Source organism: Schistocerca cancellata, chromosome 10 (genome assembly GCF_023864275.1).
Source record: "Schistocerca cancellata isolate TAMUIC-IGC-003103 chromosome 10, iqSchCanc2.1, whole genome shotgun sequence".
NCBI lineage: Eukaryota > Metazoa > Arthropoda > Insecta > Orthoptera > Acrididae > Schistocerca > Schistocerca cancellata.
In genome coordinates, this window is record NC_064635.1 from 38,863,270 (window position 1) to 38,887,445 (window position 24,176).

General features: G+C 47.1%; 1 protein-coding gene across 1 annotated transcript in view; it reads right to left on the reverse strand.

The window, feature by feature from the left end:
- The window catches only part of LOC126106682 (uncharacterized), a 379,708-nt gene extending 376,578 nt beyond the window's left edge, over positions 1-3,130 (reverse strand). The window contains exon 1 of the mRNA XM_049913049.1: positions 3,025-3,130. Within this exon, the coding sequence (XP_049769006.1) occupies positions 3,025-3,030 (6 nt within the window). The 5' untranslated portion in view covers positions 3,031-3,130. The remainder of the gene's footprint in view (positions 1-3,024) is intronic.
- Positions 3,131-24,176: the final 21,046 nt, after the last annotated feature.

Sequence of the window (24,176 nt, forward strand, 5' to 3'; positions counted from 1 at the left end):
AGCACGCAGAGCCAAAAGAAGGGGGCATTCAACCAAAATGTGGGCTACTGACTGGAAGGCTCCACAACCACAAAGTGGGGGTGGCTCATCACGCAAAAGAAAACCATGGGTCAGCCTGGTATGGCCAATGCGGAGACGACAGTGTGTGGTCGAGTCCTTTCGGGAGAGGCGAAAGGAAGAACGCCACGGGCCTGGTGTCACCCTAATCACACGAAGTTTATTAGACAGGGAAGTAGCCTCCCAAGAGTTGGCCCAAGATTGTGCGAAGTGTGATTTGATGTGAAGCCGTAAATCCGCTGCAGGAGGGGTTACAGAAAATGGGGGTAAGTGACACTAGTACAGTGTTTTGCAGTCTACTAAGCGCTCTGCATTTCGATTAGTTACAGAAGAGAGATCAGCTGTACACTGCACTTTTGTAAAACTGTTACAACAAATTACAGTCACACTGTATTTCCGCTGTACAACCAGTATCAAGCTGAGAAATGAAGTAATTGTGTTTACAGATGGCCCCGTAGCAAGGAACTCTTTCATGCCGGTTCTGTAAGGATGGGCACCCGCTCGCCGGAGTCTGGCGTGGGGTACCTCCTTTGGATCCAGTCGCTCAGGCTCATTGCCACCGCCACGTAGATCATGATGTCGACACCTGCGGGACACACCAGAACTGCAGCTGGATTGGTTGTAGGCGACACAGACTGTACAGCAGGCGACAGGTAGAGTGTTAATGCAAAACTAGTTAAAGGACAGGGTGAGCACAGACTCTTGCCTTGATTATAAGAACTTAGAACAGAATACCCGTTTGACGAAAGTTACATTTGATGCCGTTACACTGGTTAGTGTTACTTTTTTTTTACCACCAGTTTTGTAACCTTTGAAGTGTGCTCCCTTGGTAGCTCGGAGGATGTACAGGCGGTATTCTAGTTCCCGCCAGATGTTTCGTAACATGTGTTCTGTCACAGTACCCACAGCAGCTTTTATCCTAGCCGTCAGTTCGTCGACGTCAGTAACTGGTGTGACGAAGACTGTCAAGGGGCGTAACATCTGGAGAGCGTGGTGGCCAGGGTGTTGGACTGTTCCTTCCAATCCACCGATCCGGACATTACGCCTATCTCCAGACACTGTGTCAGACGGTTATTCTGTAATAAATTGTTATCAGGGCAAGACTGTGCTCACCCTGTAAAATGAACTCAGCTTTGTGAATAATTGAGATACTATGGATACTACATGGTATGTCTATTCTACAGTGTTTTCACGTGGAGTAACTTATTTGAGGTAATCCGAGTCTACGCAATTTAAATGTTTTATGAAATAATTAGTTTTCTTTATCTGCACCTCTATACAAAGACAATGTGTCGTTTAACCCTTCATTACCTCAAATACCGCAAAGTTCTTGACTGATTTACTTCACATTTTTGTATATTATTCTAATAAACATTCAGACAGACTTAGGCTATTTTTTTTAAACACTATATGTTCTGTTAAAACCTACTGCGAGGGAAAAAATACTGTGCAATTTCTCCTCACATAATTTTCAACAAAATATTTTTACACGAACATGAGCCTTACATTTATTCCTCACAGTCGGTTTTAACAGTAAACAGGGAAGTTGTTTCTGCAGCTTATAGACTTACGATTAGAGTAATACTACGGAAACTGAATCATCCATTAGTTTGCAATCCTACTCACATACACACACACACACACACACACACACACACACACACACACACACACACACACACACACACACACACACACACACACACGCCATTAGGTAACACGAGAGATGGACCTGCCAGTATGAAAGGCGGCATTGTATTCTCAGCGTATAGGCAGTTACAGCAGAATCTGTGTCAGGAGAGCTCAGTGGCTTCGAATGTGGGCTTATCGTTGGATATCACCTGCACAGCAAACTGATCAGTTGAACTTTAACCATTCTAAATGTGTTAGAAATGTGATTGTGAAGTCTAATAGGAAAGGACAATCACATTTAACATAAGACCAGGCAGACCTCATGTGTTTAGAGGGACTGTAGAGTATGTAAAGGATACTTGTAAAAAAATCTGATGAAATCAGTGGAAGCAATCATCCTCATTATCTGAAGTACTACCACGAGCCCAGGTGTAGGTAGCTAAAAGAATGGGAGACTAGTTGAGCAGCTCCTCATAAGCGACCCATATCTGTAGTAAATGCTAAGTGATGCTTGATGTGGTGGAATGAACGATGCCATTGGAAAATGGATTACTAGGAATGAGCGATTTTCAGTCATGAATCGTGCTATAACCTGTGCAATCTAATTAACGGTTTGGGTTTGGTAAATGTGTGGCTGACTAGTGCAAGTCAGCTTTTAGACAAGCATCCTTTTTACCTACTTTTCCCAATTTTCCATTTTTGTTACACTTGCAAATGGTGCAGGGCAAAAACAACTGGTTAAGCCTCTGTGTGAACCAGTTTCTCTGAATGTTAGCTTCATGGTCTTTTTGTAAGATATGTGGGAGGAAGTAATGTGTTTATTTTTAGGAACAACAGCTCCGAGCTTTCAACAACAAATCACAGCGTTGTGTACAACGCCTCTTGTATCGTGTGACATTGGGAGTTTAGGAACGTTTCAAAACTCAATTTCAAAATTTTCAATCTTGAAGACATTGAGTGTTACAGGCTGCGCATATCCTATTTGGCTTTGCTATACATATATCCTCTTTGAGGGTGGAATTTCTGTTATTCCAAGTTGAACACAATTTCTTTTCAGTATTTGTCACACTAGAAACTATACAATTTCTTGCAGTTATTACAATAATTTTTTATAGAAAAAATGAACTTTAAAATGCATATTACTTCAGAAGATCACAAATTGAGACATACTCAACACAGTGCAAATACATATGACTAATACATATATTTTAAAATATTAATGTGCGTATACATGCAAGACTGGTCGCTGACGTCTGTCTGCTATATTGCATATTGTTAGCTATAACCAGTTACTCTACGGCTAAGAGACGTACAGTAGTAATATAGCACACTTACCGACATCCGTAAATGTTACGACTGCATCTAGGTGCGTGTACATTGGTGAGTAGAGAGCAGAGTACACCACTATTGAGTAAACCATCTTGCAGGGGTAAGTGATGAGAAAGGGAATTCCCAACAAGCGATTGGACTGGAATGAAAAGAACAGTCTTTAGCAATGTTGACCTTTCAGCACTGTTTAAGTTTACATTAGCTCAGCTCTAAATAAATTTAGGATACTTTGATTTCTCGAAAGTGTGTGCCATTTGTTTCGAGAGAAAATAACAGAGCCAACCGCAATCTACAGGAGGTATCAATCTAGCACGTCTACAGGCCAAATGAGGTGTGTGGTGAACTACAGAAAACTTCTGTCACATTTGTAGTGATTGGTAGTAAGTGCTGAACTAAAAAATTGAAGCATCCAGCGTGAGCTCCAGTTAGTATTAGCATCATTTGTTTATCGATTCTTTCCCTGTAGTGATTGTCATATGGATGTGGAAAATGTGAAGATGCAGCGTTGTTCGTACCTCGTTTTAAACTTTTGGTTCCTCTATAACGAGAAAGTCCGTTGAAAGTTGGAGGAAGGCAATGGCATACAATCTTCAGTATGACCATACAAATTAAACCAGCATGGTTTTCAAACCGTCATTCCGAGATTCAGACATTTATGTTTTTTATCTGAATTATTCCATTAGAACTACTGACAGCCTTGGGAGAGCCAGTCCTGACAAAACTCTACCATCTGACGATCAAGATTTATGATACAGGCGAAATTCCCTCAGACTTCAAGAAGAATATAGTAATTCCAATCCAAAGAAAGCAGGTGCTGACAGATGTGAAAATTACCGAACTATCAGTTTAATAAGCCACAGCTGCAAAATACTAACAAATTCTTTACAGACGAATGGGAAAACTGGTAGAAGCCGACCTCGGGGAAGATCAGTTTGGATTCCCTAGAAATGATGGAACACGTGAGGCAATACTGACCCTACGACTTCTTAGAAGAAAGATTAAGGAAAGGCAAACCTACGTTTCTAGCATTTGTAGACTTAGAGAAAGCTTTTGACAATGTTGACTGGAATACTCTCTTTCAAATTCTGAAGGTGGCAGGGGTAAAATACAGGGAGCGAAAGGATATTTACAATTTGTACAGAAGCCAAGTGGCAGTTATAAGAGTCGAGGGGTACGAAAGGGAAGCAGTGGTTGGGAAGGGAGTAAGACAGGGTTGTAGCCTCACCCCGATGTTATTCAATCTGTATATTGAGCAAGCAGTGAAGGAAACAAAAGTAAAGTAGGTATTAAAATCCATGGAGAAGAAATAAAAACTTTGAGGTTCGCCGATGACATTGTAATTCTGTCAGACAGCAAAGGACTTGGAAGAGCAGGTGAACAGAATGGACAGTGTCTTGAAAGGAGGGTATAAGATGAACAAAAGCAAAACGAGGATAATGGAATGTAGTCGAATTAAGTCAGGTGAAGCTGAGGGAATTAGATTAGGAAATGAGAAGCTTAAAGTAGTAAAAGAGTTTTGCTATTTGGGGAGCAAAATAACTGATGATGGTCGAAGTAGAGAGGATATAAAGTGTAGACTGGCAATGACAAGGGAAGCGTTTCTGAAGAGAAATTTGTTAACATCGAGTATTGATTTAAGTGTCGGGAAGTCGTTTCCGAAAGTATTTGTATGGAGTGCAGCCATGTATGGAAGTGAAACATGGACGATAAATAGTTTGGACGAGAAGAGAATAGAAGCTTTTGAAATGTGGTGCTACAGAAGAATGCTGAAGATTAGATGGGTAGATCACATAACTAATGAGGAGGTATTTAATAGAACTGGGGAGAAGAGTGGTTTTTTTTTTTTGTGGTTTTAGGGCGCACAACTTCAATGGTCATTAGCGCCCTGACTACTCTAAAAATGCACCGCGAGGCACAAGTTGACAACAACAACTAAAAGGGAAAACACAAAAGACAGACGGACAGGCATAGGATTAAAAAACAGCATCATCAAATGTCCTTAGCGAGGTTTGTCAAATTGATAAAACAAAGAACACGAGCAGCTGCTCGTGGGTCATCCGCTAAAAGGGCATCGAAAGTACTTGGCAGGTTAAGATCTAGGCGCAGTGTGTTAAAATCTGGACAGGACATTAAAATGTGCCTAACCGTCAGCAAGTGCCCACATGGGCAGAACGGCGCCGGCGTAGCCGTCAGCAGATGGCGATGGCTGAACCGGCAGTGTCCAATTCTTAACCTTGCTAAAACGACCTCCTCCCGCCGAGAAGGGCGTGAGGAGGACGTCCAAGCCACGGGAAGAGGTTTTAAGGCCCGAAGCTTGTTGTCGGTAAGTGCAGCCCAATCGGCATGCCACAGCGACACGACGCGCCGACAAATGACCCTGCTAAAATCGGACGAAGGGACACAACAAGAAGCTGTCCGAGGCTGGAGGACCGCAGCCTTGGCCGCGGCATCTGCAGCTTCGTTCCCAGGGATACCGACATGGCCAGGAACCCACATAAAGCTAACCGGCGTACCGACGTCCACCAGCTGCTGGAGAGAGCGTTGGATCCGGTGTACGAAAGGGTGAACCGGGTACGGATCACTGAGGCTCTGGATGGCGCTCAGGGAATCTGAGCATATGACATAAGCAGAATGTCGGTGGCGGCAGATGTAAAGAACAGCCTGGTAGAGGGCAAAGAGCTCAGCTGTGAAGACCGAACAATGGCCATGGAGCCGGTATTGGAAACTTTGTGCCCCGACAATAAAGGAACACCCGACCCCGTCATTGGTCTTAGAGCCATCTGTATAAATGAAAGTCATGTTGATGAACTTCGAACGAAGTTCCAAAAAACGGGAGTGGTAGACCGAACCGGGGGTGACCTCTTTTGGGAGCGAGCTGAGGTCGAGGTGAACGCGGACCTGAGCCTGGAGCCAAGGTGGCGTGCGGCTCTCGCCCACTCGAAAGGTTGCAGGGAGTGAAAAATTAAGGTGTTGAAGGAGGCGACGAAAGCGAACTCCAGGGGGTAGCAAGGCAGAGACATACAACCCGTATTGAAGGTCAAGAGAGTCGTCTAAAAAGGAACGATAAGACGGATGGTCGGGCATTGACAGTAGCCGACAGGCATACCGACAAAGCAGTATATCGCGCCGGTAGGTGAGTGGCAATTCGCCAGCGTCAGCATGAAGACTCTCTAGGGGACTGGTATAAAATGCTCCGATCGCAAGTCGTAAACCCCGATGTTGTATGGAGTTGAGGCGGCGTAAGATGGATGGCCGTGCAGAGGAGTATACGAAGCTCCCATAATCCAGCTTGGAGCGGACGATCGACCGATATAGACGAAGTAGGACGGTTCGATCCGCTCCCCACGACATACCACTGAGAACACGGAGGACATTTAAAGAACGGGTACAACGGACGGCCAAATATGACACATGTGGAGACCAGCTAAGTTTCCTGTCAAAGGTAAGGCCTAAAAATTTGGTTGTCTCCACGATTGGGAGAGCAACGGGACCGAGTCGTAAGGACGGTGGGAGAAACTCTGTAGCGCCAGAAGTTAATACAGACCGTCTTCTCGGCAGAAAAACGGAAGCCATTGGCGACACTCCAGGAGTAAAGACGGTCAAGAGAACGCTGAAGACAGCGCTCCAGGACACGTGTACACTGCGCGCTGCAATAGATGGTAAAATCGTCCACGAAAAGGGAGCCCGATACATCAGCTGGGAGGCAATCCATTATTGGATTGATCGCGATGGCGAAGAGAGCGACGCTCAAAACTGAGCCCTGTGGCACCCCATTCTCCTGGCGAAAGGTGTCGGACAGGACAGAACCCACACGTACCCTGAACTGTCGATCCAATAAAAAGGAACAAATAAAAAGAGGGAGGCGACCGCGAAAGCCCCATGTATGCATGGTGCGGAGAATGCCCGCCCTCCAACAGGTGTCGTAAGCCTTCTCCAAATCAAAGAACACAGCCGCGGTCGGGCGCTTCCGCAAGAAGTTATTCATAATGAAGGTCGACAAGGTAACCAGATGGTCAACAGCAGAGCGGCGCCTTCGAAATCCACATTGTACATTGGTAAGTAGGCGTCGAGACTCGAGCAGCCAAACCAATCGAGAGTTAACCATTCGCTCCATCACTTTACAGACACAGCTGGTAAGCGAGATAGGTCGATAACTGGAAGGCAAGTGCTTGTGCTTCCCCGGCTTAGGAATCGGGACAATAGACTCGCGCCAGCATGCGGGAACATGTCCCTCAATCCAGATGCGATTGTATGTACGAAGAAGAAAACCTTTACCCGCAGGAGAAAGGTTCTTCAACATCTGAATATGAATAGAATCAGGCCCTGGAGCGGAGGACCGTGATCGGCCAAGTGCGGTTTCGAGTTCCCGCATGGTGAATGGTGCATTATAACTTTCACAATTCGAGGAGCGGAAGTCAGGTGGCCTAGCCTCCTCTGCCTGTTTGCGGGGGAGGAAGGCAGGGTGGTAATGAGCGGAGCTCGAAACCTCGGCGAAAAAGCGGCCGAAGGCATTGGAAGGAGTAAAACTGTTGAAAGTGCTTGTGAAAGCAGCCCAGCTGGCTTTCTTGCTTTCTTTAATAATACGACGACACTGAGCACGTAATCGTTTATAATTAATACAATTCGCCACTGTAGGGTGGCGTTTAAAGGTGCGTAAAGCACGTCGACGAGCACGTAAAGCGTCTCTACATGCTGCGGTCCACCAGGGGACCGGTACGCGACGTGGAGAAGAAGTAGGGTGAGGGATGGAATATTAAGTCTTCATCAAGTTCATCCAGAATTTTCTGAGTGGTGTGTGTTTTGGCTACCAGGTTCTGCGAGAATTCTTGTAGATATTTGAGTAGACCTGCGTCACCTGCTAACGACCAGCATGTACTATTCCGTCGTAAATCATCAGGCGTCCAAGGTTTCTCCCATGGCTTTGGATGTTCATTTTGGTCCATATTTAATTCACCAACAATGTATCAAATGGTATGTTTTTCAGTCCTGTACTATGACCCAAACAGTTTTTGCTTCTCGAGAAGAGAGTGTGGCACAACTTGACTAGAAGAAGGGATCGGTTGGTAGGACATGTTCTGAGGCATTAAGGGATCACCAATTTAGTACTGGATGGCAGCGTGGAGGGTAAAAATCGTAGAGGGAGACCAAGAGACGAATACACTAAGCAGATTCAGAAGAATGTAGGCTGCAGTAGATACTGGGAGATTAAGCTTGCATAGGATAGAGTAGCATGGAGAGCTGCATCAAACTAGTCTCAGGACGGCAACAACAACATATTAATTATGACCTTGCTTGTTCGAATCACCACTCATTGTTGCTGCATGTTAACTGAAGCACAGCAGTCACGGGATATCTTTGTGTAAGTGTTGTGTGACAAAGACGCTAGGTTCTCTTCCTGTAGCTTTTCTTTTGGTTTCTTTTTTGACATTACCTATTGTAATTAGGCCCTTTCAATTTTTAGATTCCTTATCGTCAAGAGTTTCCTGTCTCTGGCCGTAGTTTATAGAGCTACAGGATCACAGAGAGAGGCTGTTCCCGCAACTGGAGGCGGGGCTTTAGCAATGCACAGCGTGCTGTACATCAACGACGTACTGTGTGGTGCCAGCACAGATCGGTGGTGGGAGCGGTTCATCACGAGACAATACACTACAAGACATACGAGTACAGTATGACACTGCAAGATGGGGAAAACCCGGAATGGTCAAGGAGCAAAAAGGGTCAGATGATATGCTGGATATGCATTTCACAGGAGGTTCACCCACTCTAATGTGGAGGTTTCAGTTCTAACAATGAGCCCTGGATCACCATCAGGCAGGTGGCCTGCTAGCATGGGCTATGCCAGATGACCCTGTGGAACACCATCCATGGGAATTGCCACTGTCCATATCACGAGGCGTGCAAGCCGTATCACGTAATGACTCAGCTCCACAGCGACAGTCATGTCTTCATACAGGCCACCACAGTGCTGGGATTTGTGTCATCCATCTTATTCAGGTAAGGATACTTTTATGAGTGGCAGTATTGTCAACATTCACAGCAGCCACCTGTGAGCTATGGAAAATGCTCACTGTACGATGGCAGTGAAGTATCAGCACTGGTTCAGCCTCAGTGTGTAAATTGCGGTAATTCACGACTGCCTCTTGGGATCAGTCCACTACTATCTGGCGAGGCTTGTGTGCTGCTGGTGTAAATGATGCTGGAAGACACTCCTTTGATGGTATGTGGCTATTGCATGATGGTGCTGCAGCTCACCAACCTCTTGAGTAACTAAAACACTAGTACACACAGTACTGCCAACTACTTTGTGTGTCCCCATGTCTGAAAGATACTTCATAAAAAAAATCTTTCCTTGGAATAAATTTCTGCCCATACACTATCTGATCGATGTTAGCCAGGTACCCCTATGTAATGCGCAATTCAATGCATGTAATGATAGGCAGACCTGCTAGTAAAAGAGGTGGGGAGAACCAGTAGCAACAGGTTGAGTTCGTCAGGACGTTCCATGACTTCCAACATGAAACGCTCACTGGATGATATAACCCGAGTAACCAATCCATTGGAGAGATTGCCCAAGCTGACTGTTTGTGATCTGATTTTGAAGTGGAAACGTGAATGAAGTGGCTACGTGAAGAAAGCGATAGCTAAATCAAAGCTAGGCAGACCCCCATGTACTGACAGACAAGGACCGCCTAGTACGAGGTGCATTCAAGTTCTAAGGCCTCCGATTTTTTTTTCTCCAGACTGGAAAGAGATAGAAACATGCGCATTGTTTTAAAATGAGGCCGCGTTCATTGTCAATACGTCCTAGAGATGGCAGCACCGTACGGCAGATGGAATTTTACCGCCAGCGGCGAGAATGAGAACTGTTTTAAATACTTAAAATGGCGACGTTTTCCTTACTTGAACAGCGTGCAATCATTCGTTTTCTGAATTTGCGTGGTGTGAAACCAATTTAAATTCATCGACAGTTGAAGGAGCCATGTGGTGATGGAGTTATGGATGTGTCGAAAGTGCGTTCGTGGGTGCGACAGTTTAATCAAGGCAGAAAATTGTGTGACAACAAACCGAAAGAACCTCAGGCTCGCACAAGCCGGTCGGACGACATGATCGAGAAAGTGGAGAGAATTGTTTTGGGGGATCGCCGAATGACTGTTGAACAGATCGACTCCAGAGTTGGCATTTCTGTGGGTTCTGTGCACACAATCCTGCACGACGACCTGAAAATGCGAAAAGTGTCATCCAGGTGTGTGCCACGAATGCTGACGGACGACCACATGGCTGCCCGTGTGGCGTGTTGCCAAGCAATGTTGACGCGCAACGACAGCATGAATGGGACTTTCTTTTCGTCGGTTGTGACAATGAATGAGACGTGGATGCCATTTTTCAATCCAGAAACAAAGCGCCAGTCAACTCAATGGAAGCACACAGATCCACCGCCACCAAAAAAATTTCGGGTAACCGCCAGTGTTGAAAAAATGATGGTGTCAATGTTCTGGGACAGCGAGGGCGTAATCCTTACCCATTGCGTTCCAAAGGGCACTACGGTAACAGGTGCATCCTACGAAAATGTTTTGAAGAACAAATTCCTTCCTACACTGCAACAAAAACGTCCGGGAAGGGCTGCATGTGTGCTGTTTCACCAAGACAACACACCCGCACATCGAGCTAACGTTACGCAACAGTTTCTTCGTGATAACTTTGATGTGATTCCTCATGCTCCCTACTCACATGACCTGGCTCCTAGTGACTTTTGGCTTTTTCCAACAATGAAAGACACTCTCCGTGGCCGCGCATTCACCAGCCGTGCTACTATTGCTTCAGCGATTTTCCAGTGGTCAAAACAGACTCCTAAAGAAGCCTTCGCCGCTACCATGGAATCATGGCGTCAGCGTTGTGAAAAATGTGTACGTCTGCAGGGCGATTACGTCGAGAAGTAACGCCAGTTTCATCGATTTCAGGAGGGTAGTTACTTAGAAAAAAAAAATCGGAGGCCTTAGAACTTTAATGCACCTCGTACTGCAGAGGATGGCTGTAAAATATTGCACAAAATCAACGGAAGGAATCACTAGAGCCTCAAAGTGCTACCAGCAGTCCAACGAGAACAATGACTGTGCATTGGGCAAAGAATGGAGTTCAATTCTCGAGCAGCTCGTGAAAACTCATCCCTTTCTGTAGTCAATGCTACATGACGCTTGTGGTAGTGTACACAGTGACGCCACTGGACAATGGACGAGAGATTTGGAGTAATGAATCTTGTTCCACGCTGTAGCTATCCGATGAAGGGTTTGACTTTGGTAACTGCTTTGAGAACATTACCTGCCATAATATGTAGTGCCAAGAGAAGAATGTACTAGATGGTGTTAAAGTATGGAGAAGGTTTTAGTGGTTAGGGTGTGGTACGATGTTTTACTTAAGAAACGGTAAATGGGGAAGGTATCAACACATTTTGCATCATTGGTTTGTGCATACAGCAGAGAAACAGTTCAGAAACAGTGACAATCAGCATCACAATGCACCCTGTCAAATCAGGGTATGTCAGGCAAAGGTTTGTGGACAACAAGTTTCCTTAATGGACTTGCCTGCCCAGAGTCCCAACCTGAACCCTATGGAATTACTCATGAGTTATAACGTCCACTAATTCGGACCGGAGTATCGAACAATACCACCTTGACTGGCTTCAGCTCTTGAGGAAAAGTGGGTTGCCATCGCTCCACAAACTTTGAAACATGTGACGAAGTGTCTCCAACAGAGAAAGCCAGGATACAGATGAAGGGTGGACGTATCTCTTGATGTCCACTACTAGATGTACCTCATACTTTTATCAGTTAAAGTCGCAATTACTGTGTGGGGGTGGTCCCAGGCCCGATGTGTGAGGGGTGTTTTGTTTTAGGATGCAAAAAAGAACTGCAGTCATACGCACCCGTGTCAAAAATGTGGAACACGAAGACAGAGAGGAGTTTAAGTCTAGGGGTCGATCCCAAAAAGCTAAAAACAGGGACATGGAGAGGTCTAAATATGCCATAGAGAAACGGAGGTCCAGAACTAAAAATTAAATGGCCTTCACCACAGTGCTACGACGCGGTCGACAGCCCGCACACTGTTCGCTAACACGACTGATAACTCAGGTGGCAAACCCAAACGAGAACGTAATGCATTAAAGTAGGGTATTGCAGGAGGAAATGGACTGTCTAAGGTTGAGCGCAGTGTGTACAAAGTGGTGGGGAGAGCACCATTGAAATGGTGATGCCTAAGAAGGCAGTGCCCATTACGCAACCTAGTGAGAATGACCAGCTCATGGCCGGAGAGCCGAGAGGTCGTCCAAGCTGCTGAGAGAGGCTTAGTAACCCAGAGCTTATTCCCTTTACGGGAGAACCATTGGCGATGCCAAAGCGACATCACCCCTGACAGGCGGCAGCACAGATCAGAGGGAATGTAAGAACTAGTGGGCTGAGATAAGAGGACTGCAGCCTTGCCAGCAGCGTCAACCACCTCGTTGCCTATGCAACCAAGGCGACCAGGAGTCTACTAACATCACAGCAGCTTCATCATGAGTGAGGAAGTGAGTTTTCCAGGACAGGTTGCACTAATAGACAGGCGACGTACAGCACACAGACACTTAAGGGCACAGAGTGTGAGCAAATGACCCAATTGAAAAGCCTGTGTCACTAATGAACTTCTTGGTCTGATACAAGGCAGAGAGCTCTACTGTGAATGCTGAGCAGTGTGCTGGAAGCCGATAGCCGATATAGGAAGACGTGGGCGCCAATGACGGACACAGCTACCACCGCAGGTCAGTCCAAGCGCCATTAGTGTACACAATACTATCGCGAAGTTCCATGCGAAGGTCGTGAAACGGGAAGCATTATAGTGGTGGCTGGAGTAGTGTCCTTAGGAAGTGAACACTGGCCGCCAGAAGAACGGCTCACACCCACTGGCAAAGTTGCCAGTAGCATGAAGTTAAGCTGCCGGACCAAGAGCCGAAATTAAACTAAGAGGTAACACTAGAGGGACGTGCCACGTACTGGCGATCAAAAGAGTCATTGAAGGAGGCATAGGATGGGTGGCCACACATTGCAGACAAATGGCATGCATACCTGGTGAGAAAGTCATGGCTTCTGCATACAGACTCAACTGGCTAATGTGAAAGGCGACAGGGTCCAAACGGATGCCACAATGGTGGATAGTATTGAGATTGTAAGAGGGAAGATGTGCAGATGCATAAACAAAGCACCCATAGTATTTTTTCAAATTAAAAAAGGACCAGTACAAACGAAGGGAGGTGGTTTGATCTCCACCTCAGGAAGTGCCACTGAGGACATACAGGAGACTGAGGGACTGTGTGCAGTAAGCTGCCAGGTAAGACACGTGGGAGGACCAAGAGTTTCCTATAGAGCACGAGCCAAGGAATTTTGTAGTTTTAACGAATGGAAGAGCAACAGATCCAAGATGTAAAGACAGTGGGAGAAACTAATTGCACCACCAGAAATTCATACTAACGGTTTTGTCAGTGGAAAAAATAAGGTCATTGTCGAAGTCCCCTGAGTAAAGACGATCAAGACATCGCTGAAGACGCCTCTCAATGGCGGAGAACTGCAGTAGATGGCAAAATCGTTAACCAAAAGGGAGTTTGAGATGCCCAGTGGGACACAGGTCATAGGGTTAATGGCGACAGCCAAGGGGTCTACGCTCAGGACAGAACCCTGAGGCACACTTATTTGGATAAATAAAACAGACTTTGAAGAAACTGAAAAGCTGAAAGCGGTTGTGGCGACGCAATTTTGTTTCCTGAAGGCAGAGTACAAGTGCACACTGCGATTCTAAAAGCAGCCACAAATCTGTTGGGTCGAAGGCCGCGAACATTCCATTGGAGGAGAGTCACTATGAAGAAAAAATGGAGTGTCACCTCTGTGGCTGCAAACTGCCATTCTGCTTAGACTCGCTGCTAAAGGGCGAAGATGCAGAAGAATTCTGCTCAGTGATGTCCACAGAAGTGTCTACTATGCTGTCAGCCTGCAGAATACAACGCAAAGATAAGGTTGGTGGCGAGCACCAGCGACACAGAGGCCAGCTGGGAAGAGGATTTTCGAGTTTGCGAAGGAGATGACAATAATAATAATAATAATAATAATAATAATTATTATCTTTTTTTGACTTTTTTTTACCAGACTTAAGTCTGAGAAAAAAAAAGTCAAAAAGATAATAATAATAAATAATATTCTTCTCGGGTATGCAGCCGGATCATAACGTCTTCATGATACAATATTTCCGCGGTCCAACTGGCCGCCATCTTCAGGTGAGAGTGCTGGTGCACGATCTCGCCGGAACTGACTTCCTAGCGCCAGCTGCGGCCCCTATATAGGCCGCAGAAGACCCACAACGCGTGCGCGAGAAGGTGCCGTAACTGCCTTCTAGCGCAGTAAACATACGGCGCCGCCAGTGGTCGAAATAGGCGAAATCGAGATATCGCTGTCAAAAATAAAAAATTTATTCCAACAATCGAAACACAGACCGTTGTTTTTTGATGTCAGATAACACCGGGTCCCAAGTCTTACTTAAAAGATAGCCCTTGTCTCTGTTAATAAGATTGTCAGATAAACGAATCTGTATGGATTCTTTTAAAACAGTCCCAATAGCGAGATGCAGGGGCAACCATTTGTGTCTTGTCATAAAGCATTTTGTGTCCCTCGGTGAGACAGTGCTCCGCCACTGCAGATTTCTGAGGTTCAAGCAGCCGTGTGTGCCGCTGATGCTCAACACATCGGTCCTGAATGGTCCGGATTGTCTGCCCAATATAAGCCTTCCCACAGTGGCAAGGGATCTTGTACACACCGGGCCTTTACAGAGCCAAGGAGCGCTCTAATCTTGGCTGGCGGACGAAAAATTCTATTGATATGGTAGCTTTTCAGAATTCTTCCTATCTTCGAGGAAATGCTTCCAGCAAAAGGCAGAAAAGCCACCGATTTGCAGGTATCTTCTGGTGGTTCAGACGAAGGTCCAAACTGGAAAGCACGACGGATCTGTTTGTCTGTATAGCCATTCTGCTTGAACACAACCTTAAGATGGTCCAATTCTTGTGTTAAGCTTTCTCCATCTGAAATGGCATAAGCTCTTCTCGCCAACGTCCGCAGGACCCCCGTACGCTGGAACGATGGAACGATGGATGACAGCTAGAAGCATGCAGGTAACGGTCCGTGTGCGTAGGCTTTCGATAAACACTGTGTCCCAGTGTCCCATCATCCTTTCTGTACACCAGAACATCCAGAAACGGAAGCTTTCCATCACTTTCTACCTCCATGGTAAACTTGATGCTAGGATGCAGGGAATTAAAATGATCTAGGAGGCGGTCAAGAGCTTCTCTCCCATGAGGCCACACCATAAACGTATCGTCAACGTACCTCCAGAAACAAGTTGGTTTTAAGGACGCCGTCTTCAGCGCACGGACCGTTACCTGCATGCTTCTAGCTGTCATCCATCGTTCCAGCGTACGGGGGTCCTGCGGACGTTGGCGAGAAGAGCTTATGCCATTTCAGATGGAGAAAGCTTGACACAAGAATTGGACCATCTTAAGGTTGTGTTCAAGCAGAATGGCTATACAGACAAACAGATCCGTCGTGCTTTCCAGTTTGGACCTTCGTCTGAACCACCAGAAGATACCTGCAAATCGGTGGCTTTTCTGCCTTTTGCTGGAAGCATTTCCTCGAAGATAGGAAGAATTCTGAAAAGCTACCATATCAATAGAATTTTTCGTCCGCCAGCCAAGATTAGAGCGCTCCTTGGCTCTGTAAAGGCCCGGTGTGTACAAGATCCCTTGCCACTGTGGGAAGGCTTATATTGGGCAGACAATCCGGACCATTCAGGACCGATGTGTTGAGCATCAGCGGCACACACGGCTGCTTCAACCTCAGAAATCTGCAGTGGCGGAGCACTGTCTCACCGAGGGACACAAAATGCTTTATGACAAGACACAAATGGTTGCCCCTGCATCTCGCTATTGGGACTGTTTTAAAAGAATCCATACAGATTCGTTTATCTGACAATCTTATTAACAGAGACAAGGGCTATCTTTTAAGTAAGACTTGGGACCCGGTGTTATCTGACATCAAAAAACAACGGTCTGTGTTTCGATTGTTGGAATAAATTTTTTATTTTTGACAGCGATATCTCGATTTCGCCTATTTCGACCACTGGCGGCGCCGTATGTTTACTGCGCTAGAAGGCAGTTACGGCACCTTCTCGCGCACGCGTTGTGGGTCTTCTGCGGCCTATATAGGGGCCGCAGCTGGCGCTAGGAAGTCAGTTCCGGCGAGATCGTGCACCAGCACTCTCACCTGAAGATGGCGGCCAGTTGGACCGCGGATATATTGTGTCATGAAGACGTTATGATCCGGCTGCATACCCGAGAAGAATATTATCAGTTATTACGCCGGGAAAGCCTTCGTAGCCACGAAGGAGATGACAGTTTGCCTTTTTTTTTCACTTCTTCGAGCCTTTCCAGTAAGCTGATGAAGACTGATGGTTATCTAGAGGTACATAGGAAGTCTTCACAGGAGTAGCCCCTCTATCCTCTCCAGCCTGCAAATTGTGTAACTGGTGACTTTGCCCCACGTGGTGATTTACGACTTGTTGCACAGCTGGACGAGGGGCACAGCGATGTTACCATGACACTGCGCGATTTTACAACCTCAGAGCTGATTGAGGTCGCATATCTTCTTGGCCATGTCATTCATGGAGCGACATGTAGCAATAAGAGTACTGTAAGAGCCAGACAGAGTGCAAGGTTTGAGACTTCCCAATAAAATTCGAACGACTGGGTAAGGAACTTTCTTTTACCTGGATCTACTGGACAGCCCATTCATCGAGATGCACTGGACAATTTCCAGAGACTGCATCATGGTCGCCATTGCACTTGCAGTGGGGGGGAGGAGGGGGAGGAGGAGGAGGAGGAGGAGGAGGCAGACAGTCGCCCTCGTGTGCATAACTACTACAAGTTATGCATTTGGACAGGTGTTAAGACATTCGAAGGTGGTTGAAACAATGACACTGGTAGCAATTATTGGGTTCGGAATGTATGGTTGGACAGTGATCACTTCATAGGCAGTTTTGATCTTGTACAGGAGCACCACTCTGTCAAAGGTGACAAAAAGAGCGAGTTTTTGCACTAAGGAGGCATCTGCCTTTTTCATCATCCAATGCACGGCTATGAGACTGATCAGAGAGATGTTTGGATTTCGGACTGTCAGACCGTCGAGCAGTCTAGTGTAAATAACACCACAGGGAGAATTCAGTTCTACACGCCTCAAGACGAACAGGATAGCTGTTAAGTGAAGTGGCAAGCAGCGGTTGTGCTGAAGAATGAGAAGTAGTCTCCAAAAGCCAAGTGCCTTTCTGCAAACAAGAGCAAGATTTCACAGGGCTGGCAAATGCATCAACACCTTTCTGAATAAGAAACAGATTTACTGTTGCGAAGGACTGCCCATCTTCAGCAAATGAAACCACAAGGAACCGTGGTGCAGCTGGGTGCGTCCTTTAATCGTTAGCCTCATTGCACTTACGTTTCATAGACGTCTATTGTGAGTATCATTGGCCCATTGCAAGGAAAGTCCCCACGATTGGTTGTGTCTCCCAATGGCGCACTTCCAACTGGGAGTCCCATTCACAAAGGGGACACCTGCCTTAGGTGATTGTTCACACCTCAGGTCACACTTCCTGAACACCTGACAGAGGGACCAATCAGCTATTTTGAAGGTAGCAGCTCTGGCAATCACACTTCACTGGACCCGGCCTGTGTCAGGGGGGTATCATACCTATCTACCTGGGACTGGGAATCGTGTCAGACACGTCGGCAGACCAGCAGGAAAGCCCAGGGAGGAAGAAGGAAAAGAGAAGTCTCAATCGCCAAAGTGGAGGGGGGATAGGAGAAGAACGAAGAAAAAGGGAAAGAAAAACAGTGGTGAGACTTTATGTCAGCTATGGACAATGCGGTGTATTCCCAAAAACAGCGACCTGTTCCCAAGGGAGGGGAAAAAGAACAGCAAGAGGAGAGACATGCACACAGAAGGGAGAACGTGATGCGAAGGCTGGGGCCCTGTGGTAGCCCAGTACTAACCTGACCAAGAGTGGCGAGCCCCATGGGTGCTGTGAGTAGTGTGACTCAACTGAGCAACTATCTTACAAGAATGCCACACACTGTGATTTTGTTACATAGTGTGACTGCAGGAAACTGTCCCCAAGGTAAATGCGAAGTTACTGTTTAATGTTCCAAGGCGCCTCTTTAGACAGTACTGTGGAAGGCGATGACACTAAGTATCTGGAGCTCAGAGAAGATTGACAACCCATGTGTTGATATCCGAGTCTAGCTAGTTTTCCATTTTGTATCCAGTTACACTCGTTACACGTTTTCCTTCAAAAGGTAATTTTGAATCAGGTTTCATGGATCTGATAACTAGTTCTCAATGTGGAGTTTCGTTACACAAAGCACTATGTATAACTTGCACAATTACTGGCTTGTTTCATTTAACAGTTTCTATAAACCTAGTGCAAAATTCATTAGGGATATACTCCCATGTTGTGTTCCATCACAAGCCTTACGTTAAGATGCTTACCCTTACGGCAGCGAAGATAAGCAGTACATTCGAGGCACAAAACAACATTGCGAATATTAGCACCTGGATGGCGATGAAACGACCTGAAACAGAGGACATTCGTTTCCAAAGTACTGGCTAACACAGAACGTTTACAAAATATTACGAGAAGAGCTAGCAGCTGAATTAAAGAATCGCTGGCAGGTGACTAATATTGTCTGAGGTTTGATTAATGCAAGTAGGAACTTATTTGCATATTCCATATTTATTATGGAAGGTGGAGCCTGTTTCCGAAAAGTATCAAACTTCCCTATAGCCACTACTTTTCTTGTATGCAATCCACAGGTGATACACAGTTTCACAAGTAACACTTGTTAAGTGCCACTCGCCGATTCCCACTCCAAATATGTATTAGTTTAGGTCAAAATATGACACGTATATTTTTCTATGTGTCCATATAGCTGTTGTAGGGAAAAAGCTCCCAAAGAAAATGCGGTTATCTTTCTGAGAAAATATCCTTGAAACATTAGGAGATAACTAAGATGTTGGAACATAATTTACGTGGCTGCTATTTTATTTTACAGCTCTACAATCAGTATAAACATTCATGTATTTCGAAGTCCTCCCCTCACGTCAATTTTTGAAACGGTAGAAAGTTTGTGTAGTCAATCTGATAGCATATTTAACAGCAAGTTCAACCATATATGATAAAGTTATATCCTGAAGTAGTAGTAGTAGTAGTAGTAGTTTGTATACCGCTATACGCGCGCTCTGTGCGCCGTATGACGCATGTCACACTCGGCGATATTATTGTTTGCAATTTCACTGTGTGATCATAGAAGACAGGCTCCTGAAGGATTCAATTGAAACAACAAGGTATCTCGGTCGAGTACGGGAATAACCAATGTGGACGTGGCGAGAGACTATTGGCGTTTTGTTTTATCGTAGTCTGTTTCATTTGTTTAGTTTTGGATATTTTGACATCTACTTTATTTTATAGTATTTAGGCTGTGTTGCGTTATCTTTGATAGCTAGTGCAATAACGAAGGTCGTTATCAATCGCAAAGAACTGCTGCATACACATGGACATTGTGCACCACACACATCTGACTATTACAATATTATTGCACATTTTACAGCATGTATCAATGTATAAAGGTATAATTAACAATAGATTCACATTTTTATGGTTTTTCTATAATTTATCCACTAACCAAGCATGCCTAAATATGTTTACAAATCAAAGGGATGAAACTGATTATCAATCTAAGACTGAATTTCCAGGATATTATTCCTTAGCTGCCAATTTACGTCATAGCTATATATTAGAATTACACCAGAACTGCTTTAGAAAATTTGAGTTACTTCTTGCAGTACAGGCAAGGTCTTCAGTGTCATCACTACCGTCACTATACCTAGCGAAGATCGTCTTAGTGTTCCAGATGGAATGTTGAATTTTTTAGCAGTACTAGCATACACAGATATTCCCCATTTTCCTGCATCTCACCTCAAGACCATCCTTGCTCATATGTGGGTGTCTTTCTTAATATATACACGTGGCATGATCTGGAAAGGAAAACTGAGGCCATTGTTCACTAACCTTCAGGCTATACCTAAATTACCCCACATTCATGAACTGTGTGTGTAGTCCTTTGACTGTATCAGGGCAGTGAGCTAGGAACGACGAAGTCCCAATCGCTGGGTTGGTTGGTTGGTTGGTTTGGGGGATGAAAGGGACCAAACTGCTATGGTCATCAGTCCCTTTTTCCAAATACAAAGAACACCCACAGAGAATAAACACGAGGAACAGAATAGATCACAGACGATACAGAACAAGAGAAACTGAGACAAAGACAAGACAAAACGAACTAAAACCACACAGTGTGACAGTGGTTGGCCGACCATAGAAACAAAAAAGGAAAAGCCAACCACTTAGAAACACATTAAAAGATCAGTTTAAAATCATAGGCCAAAGGCCAGAATCAACACAAAAAATAAAACAGAAACACTCAGATTAAAAAATAAAAACTCCCCGCCCTAATAAAACGTTAAACAAAGGCAGCCATAACAGGGTCATCAGATAAAACGGCAGGGAGCGTATCAGGCAGCGCAAATGTCTGCCTGACCACAGCTAAAAGGGGGCAGGCCAACAGAAGGTGGGCCACCGTCAAAGCCACCCCGCAGCGACATACAGGAGGGTCCTCCCGGCGCAGTAAATAACTGTGTTAGCCGGAGTGGCCAATGCGGAGCCGACAAAGGACGACTGAATCCCTGCGGTTGGCTCGCATGGAGGACCACCACACAGTCGTCGTCTCCCTAATGGCACGGAGTTTATTGGGTGTAATCCGATCACGCCATTCAGCGTCCCAAAGCGCAAAAACTTTTCGGCGGAGGACTGCCCGCAAATCAGCCTCTGGGAGGCCAACATCCAGAGATGGTTTACTCGTGGCCACTTTCGCCAGGCGGTCAACATGTTCATTGCCCGGGATACTGACATGACCGGGGGTCCACACAAAGACCACAGAGCGGCCGCAACGCGCAAGAGTATGCAGGGACTCATGGATAGCCATCACCAGACGAGAACGAGGAAAACACTGGTCGAGAGCTCGTAAACCGCTCAGGGAATCGCTACAGATAACGAAGGACTCACCTGAGCAGGAGCGGATGTACTCGAGGGCTCGAAAGATGGCGACTAGCTCAGCAGTGTAAACGCTGCAGCCAGCCGCCAAGGACCGTTGTTCGGAATTGTCCCCTAGAGTTAGCGCATACCCGACACGACCAGCAACCATCGAACCGTCGGTGTAAACAATTCCAGAGCCCTGATACGTGGCCAGGAGGGAATAAAAGCGGCGGCGGAAGGCCTCTGGAGGGACCGAGTCCTTCGAGCCCTGTGCCAAGTCGAGCCGAAGGCAAGGGCGATGAACACACCACGGGGGTGTACACAGAGGCGCCCGGAAAGGAGGTGGAACAGGGAAAAACCCAAGCCCGCAGAGAAGCTCCTTGTCGCGTACGGCGATCGGACAACCCGACCGGGGCCGACGGTCTGGCAGATGGACGACTGACTGCGGGAACAGGACACGATAATTTGGATGCCCGGGCAAGCTTAGAACATGGGCAGCATAAGCGGCCAGCAAACGTTGGCGCCGGAACCGAAGTGGAGGTACACCTGCCTCCACTAGTACGCGGTCCACAGGGCTGGTGCGGAAAGCACCAGTGGCAAGGCGTATCCCGCTGTGGAGAATTGGGTCCAACACCCGTAACGCAGATGGGGATGCTGAGCCATAGGCCAGGCTCCCATAATCCAAACGGGACTGGATTAACGCCTGGTAGAGCCTCAACAGGGTAGAGCGGTCGGCGCCCCAGCGGGTGTGGCTCAAGCATCTCAGAGCGTTTAGATGCCGCCAACACGTCTGTTTAAGCTGCCGGATATGAGGCAGCCAAGTCAACCGGGCATCGAAAACCACCCCCAAAAACCTGTGGGTCTCCACCACAGCAAGGAGTTCGTCGGCAAGATAAAGCCGCGGCTCAGGATGGACTGTTCGGCGCCGGCAGAAATGCATAACGCGGGTCTTGGCTGCCGAAATCAAACCCATGCGCTACAGCCCAAGACTGCGCCTTACGGATAGCGCCCTGTGGCTGACGTTCAACAGCTGCAATGCCAGGAGAGCTGTAATAAAGGCAAAAGTCGTCAGCATACAGAGAAGCAGAGACAGAAGTTCCCACGGCCGCAGCGAGCCCGTTAATGGCTATTAAAAACAGGCAGACACTTAAAACAGAACCCTGTGGCACACCGTTCTCCTGGACGTGGGTGGAACTATAGGAGGCTGCGACTTGCACGCGGAAGGTACGATACGACAGGAAATTGCGGATAAAGAGCGGTAGAGGGCCCCGAAGACCCCATCCATGAAGCGTAGAAAGGATGTGATGACGCCATGTCGTATCGTACGCCTTCCGCATGTCGAAAAAGACAGCGACCAGGTGCTGACGGCGGGCAAAGGCAGTACGGATGGCCGACTCCAGGCTCACCAGATTGTCGGCGGCGGAGCGGCCTTTCCGGAACCCACCCTGAGACTGAGCCAGAAGGCCCTGAGACTCCAGTACCCAATTCAAGCGCCGGCTCACCATCCGTTAGAGAAGCTTACAAAGAACGTTGGTGAGGCTAATGGGGCGGTAGCTGTCCACCTCCAGAGGGGTCTTTCCAGGTTTCAAAACGGGGATGACAACGCCTTCCCGCCATTGCGACGGAAACACCCCCTCGACCCAAAGACGGTTGTAAAGATCGAGAAGGCGCCGCTGGCAGTCCACTGAAAGGTGTTTCAGCATCTGACAGTGGATGCCATCTGGCCCAGGAGCGGTATCAGGGCAAGCAGCTAGGGAACTGCGAAATTCCCACTCACTGAATGGAGCATTGTAAGATTCTGGGTGGTTGGTGCGAAACTAAAGGCTCCGACGTTCCACCCGCTCTTTAATGGAGCGGAAGGCCTGGGGGTAATTCGCAGAAGCGGAACTCATAGCAAAATGCTCTGCTAAGTGATTGGCAATGACGTCGGAGTCAGTACAAACTGCTCCATTCAGTGAGAGCGCAGGGACGCTGGCAGGGGTCCGATAGCCGTAGACGCGTCGAATCTTGGCCCAGACCTGCGAAGGAGTGACATGGAGGCCAATGGTGGACACATACCGCTCCCAGCACTCCTCCTTGCCTTGGCGGATAAGGAGGCGGGCCCGCGCACGCAGCCGTTTGAAGGCGATAAGGTGGTCTAAGGAGGGATGTCGCTTGTGACGCTGGAGCGCCCGCCGGCGATCTTTAATCGCTTCAGCGATCTCAGGCGACCACCAAGGCACAGCCTTCCGCCGAGGGGACCCATAAGAACGGGGAATGGCAGATTCGGCGGCAGTAACGATGCCGGTGGTGACCGATTGAACCACCGCATCAATGTCGTCAGTAGAGAGAGACTCAAGAGCGGCAGTGGAGGAGAACAAGTCCCAGTCAGCCTTATTCATAGCCCATCGGCTAGGGCGCCCAGAAGAGTGACGCTGTGGTAGTGACAGAAAGATCGGAAAGTGGTCACTACCACACAGGTCGTCATGCACACTCCATTGGACAGACGGTAAGAGGCTAGGGCTACAGATTGAAAGGTCAATGGCGGAGTATGTGCCATGCGCCACACTGAAGTGTGTGAAGGCACCATCATTTAAAATCGAGAGATCGAGCTGCGACAATAAATGCTCAACGATGGCGCCTCGACCTGTTGCCACTGACCCACCCCACAGAGGGTTATGGGCGTTGAAGTCGCCCAATAGCAAGAAAGGTGGCGGCAATTGGGCTATCAGCGCAGCCAGGACATGCTGCGAGACATCACCATCCGGTGGAAGGTAAAGACTGCAGACGGTAACAGCCTGTGGCGTCCACACCCGAACAGCGACAGCCTCTAAAGGTGTGTGGAGAGGGACAGACTCGCTGTGCACAGTGTGCAGGACAGAGGCAGACGCCACCCGACACCCTTTCATATGCTGCCCGGTTCTTATAATAACCCCGATAGCCACGGAGGGCGGGGGTTCGCATTGCTGGAAACCAAG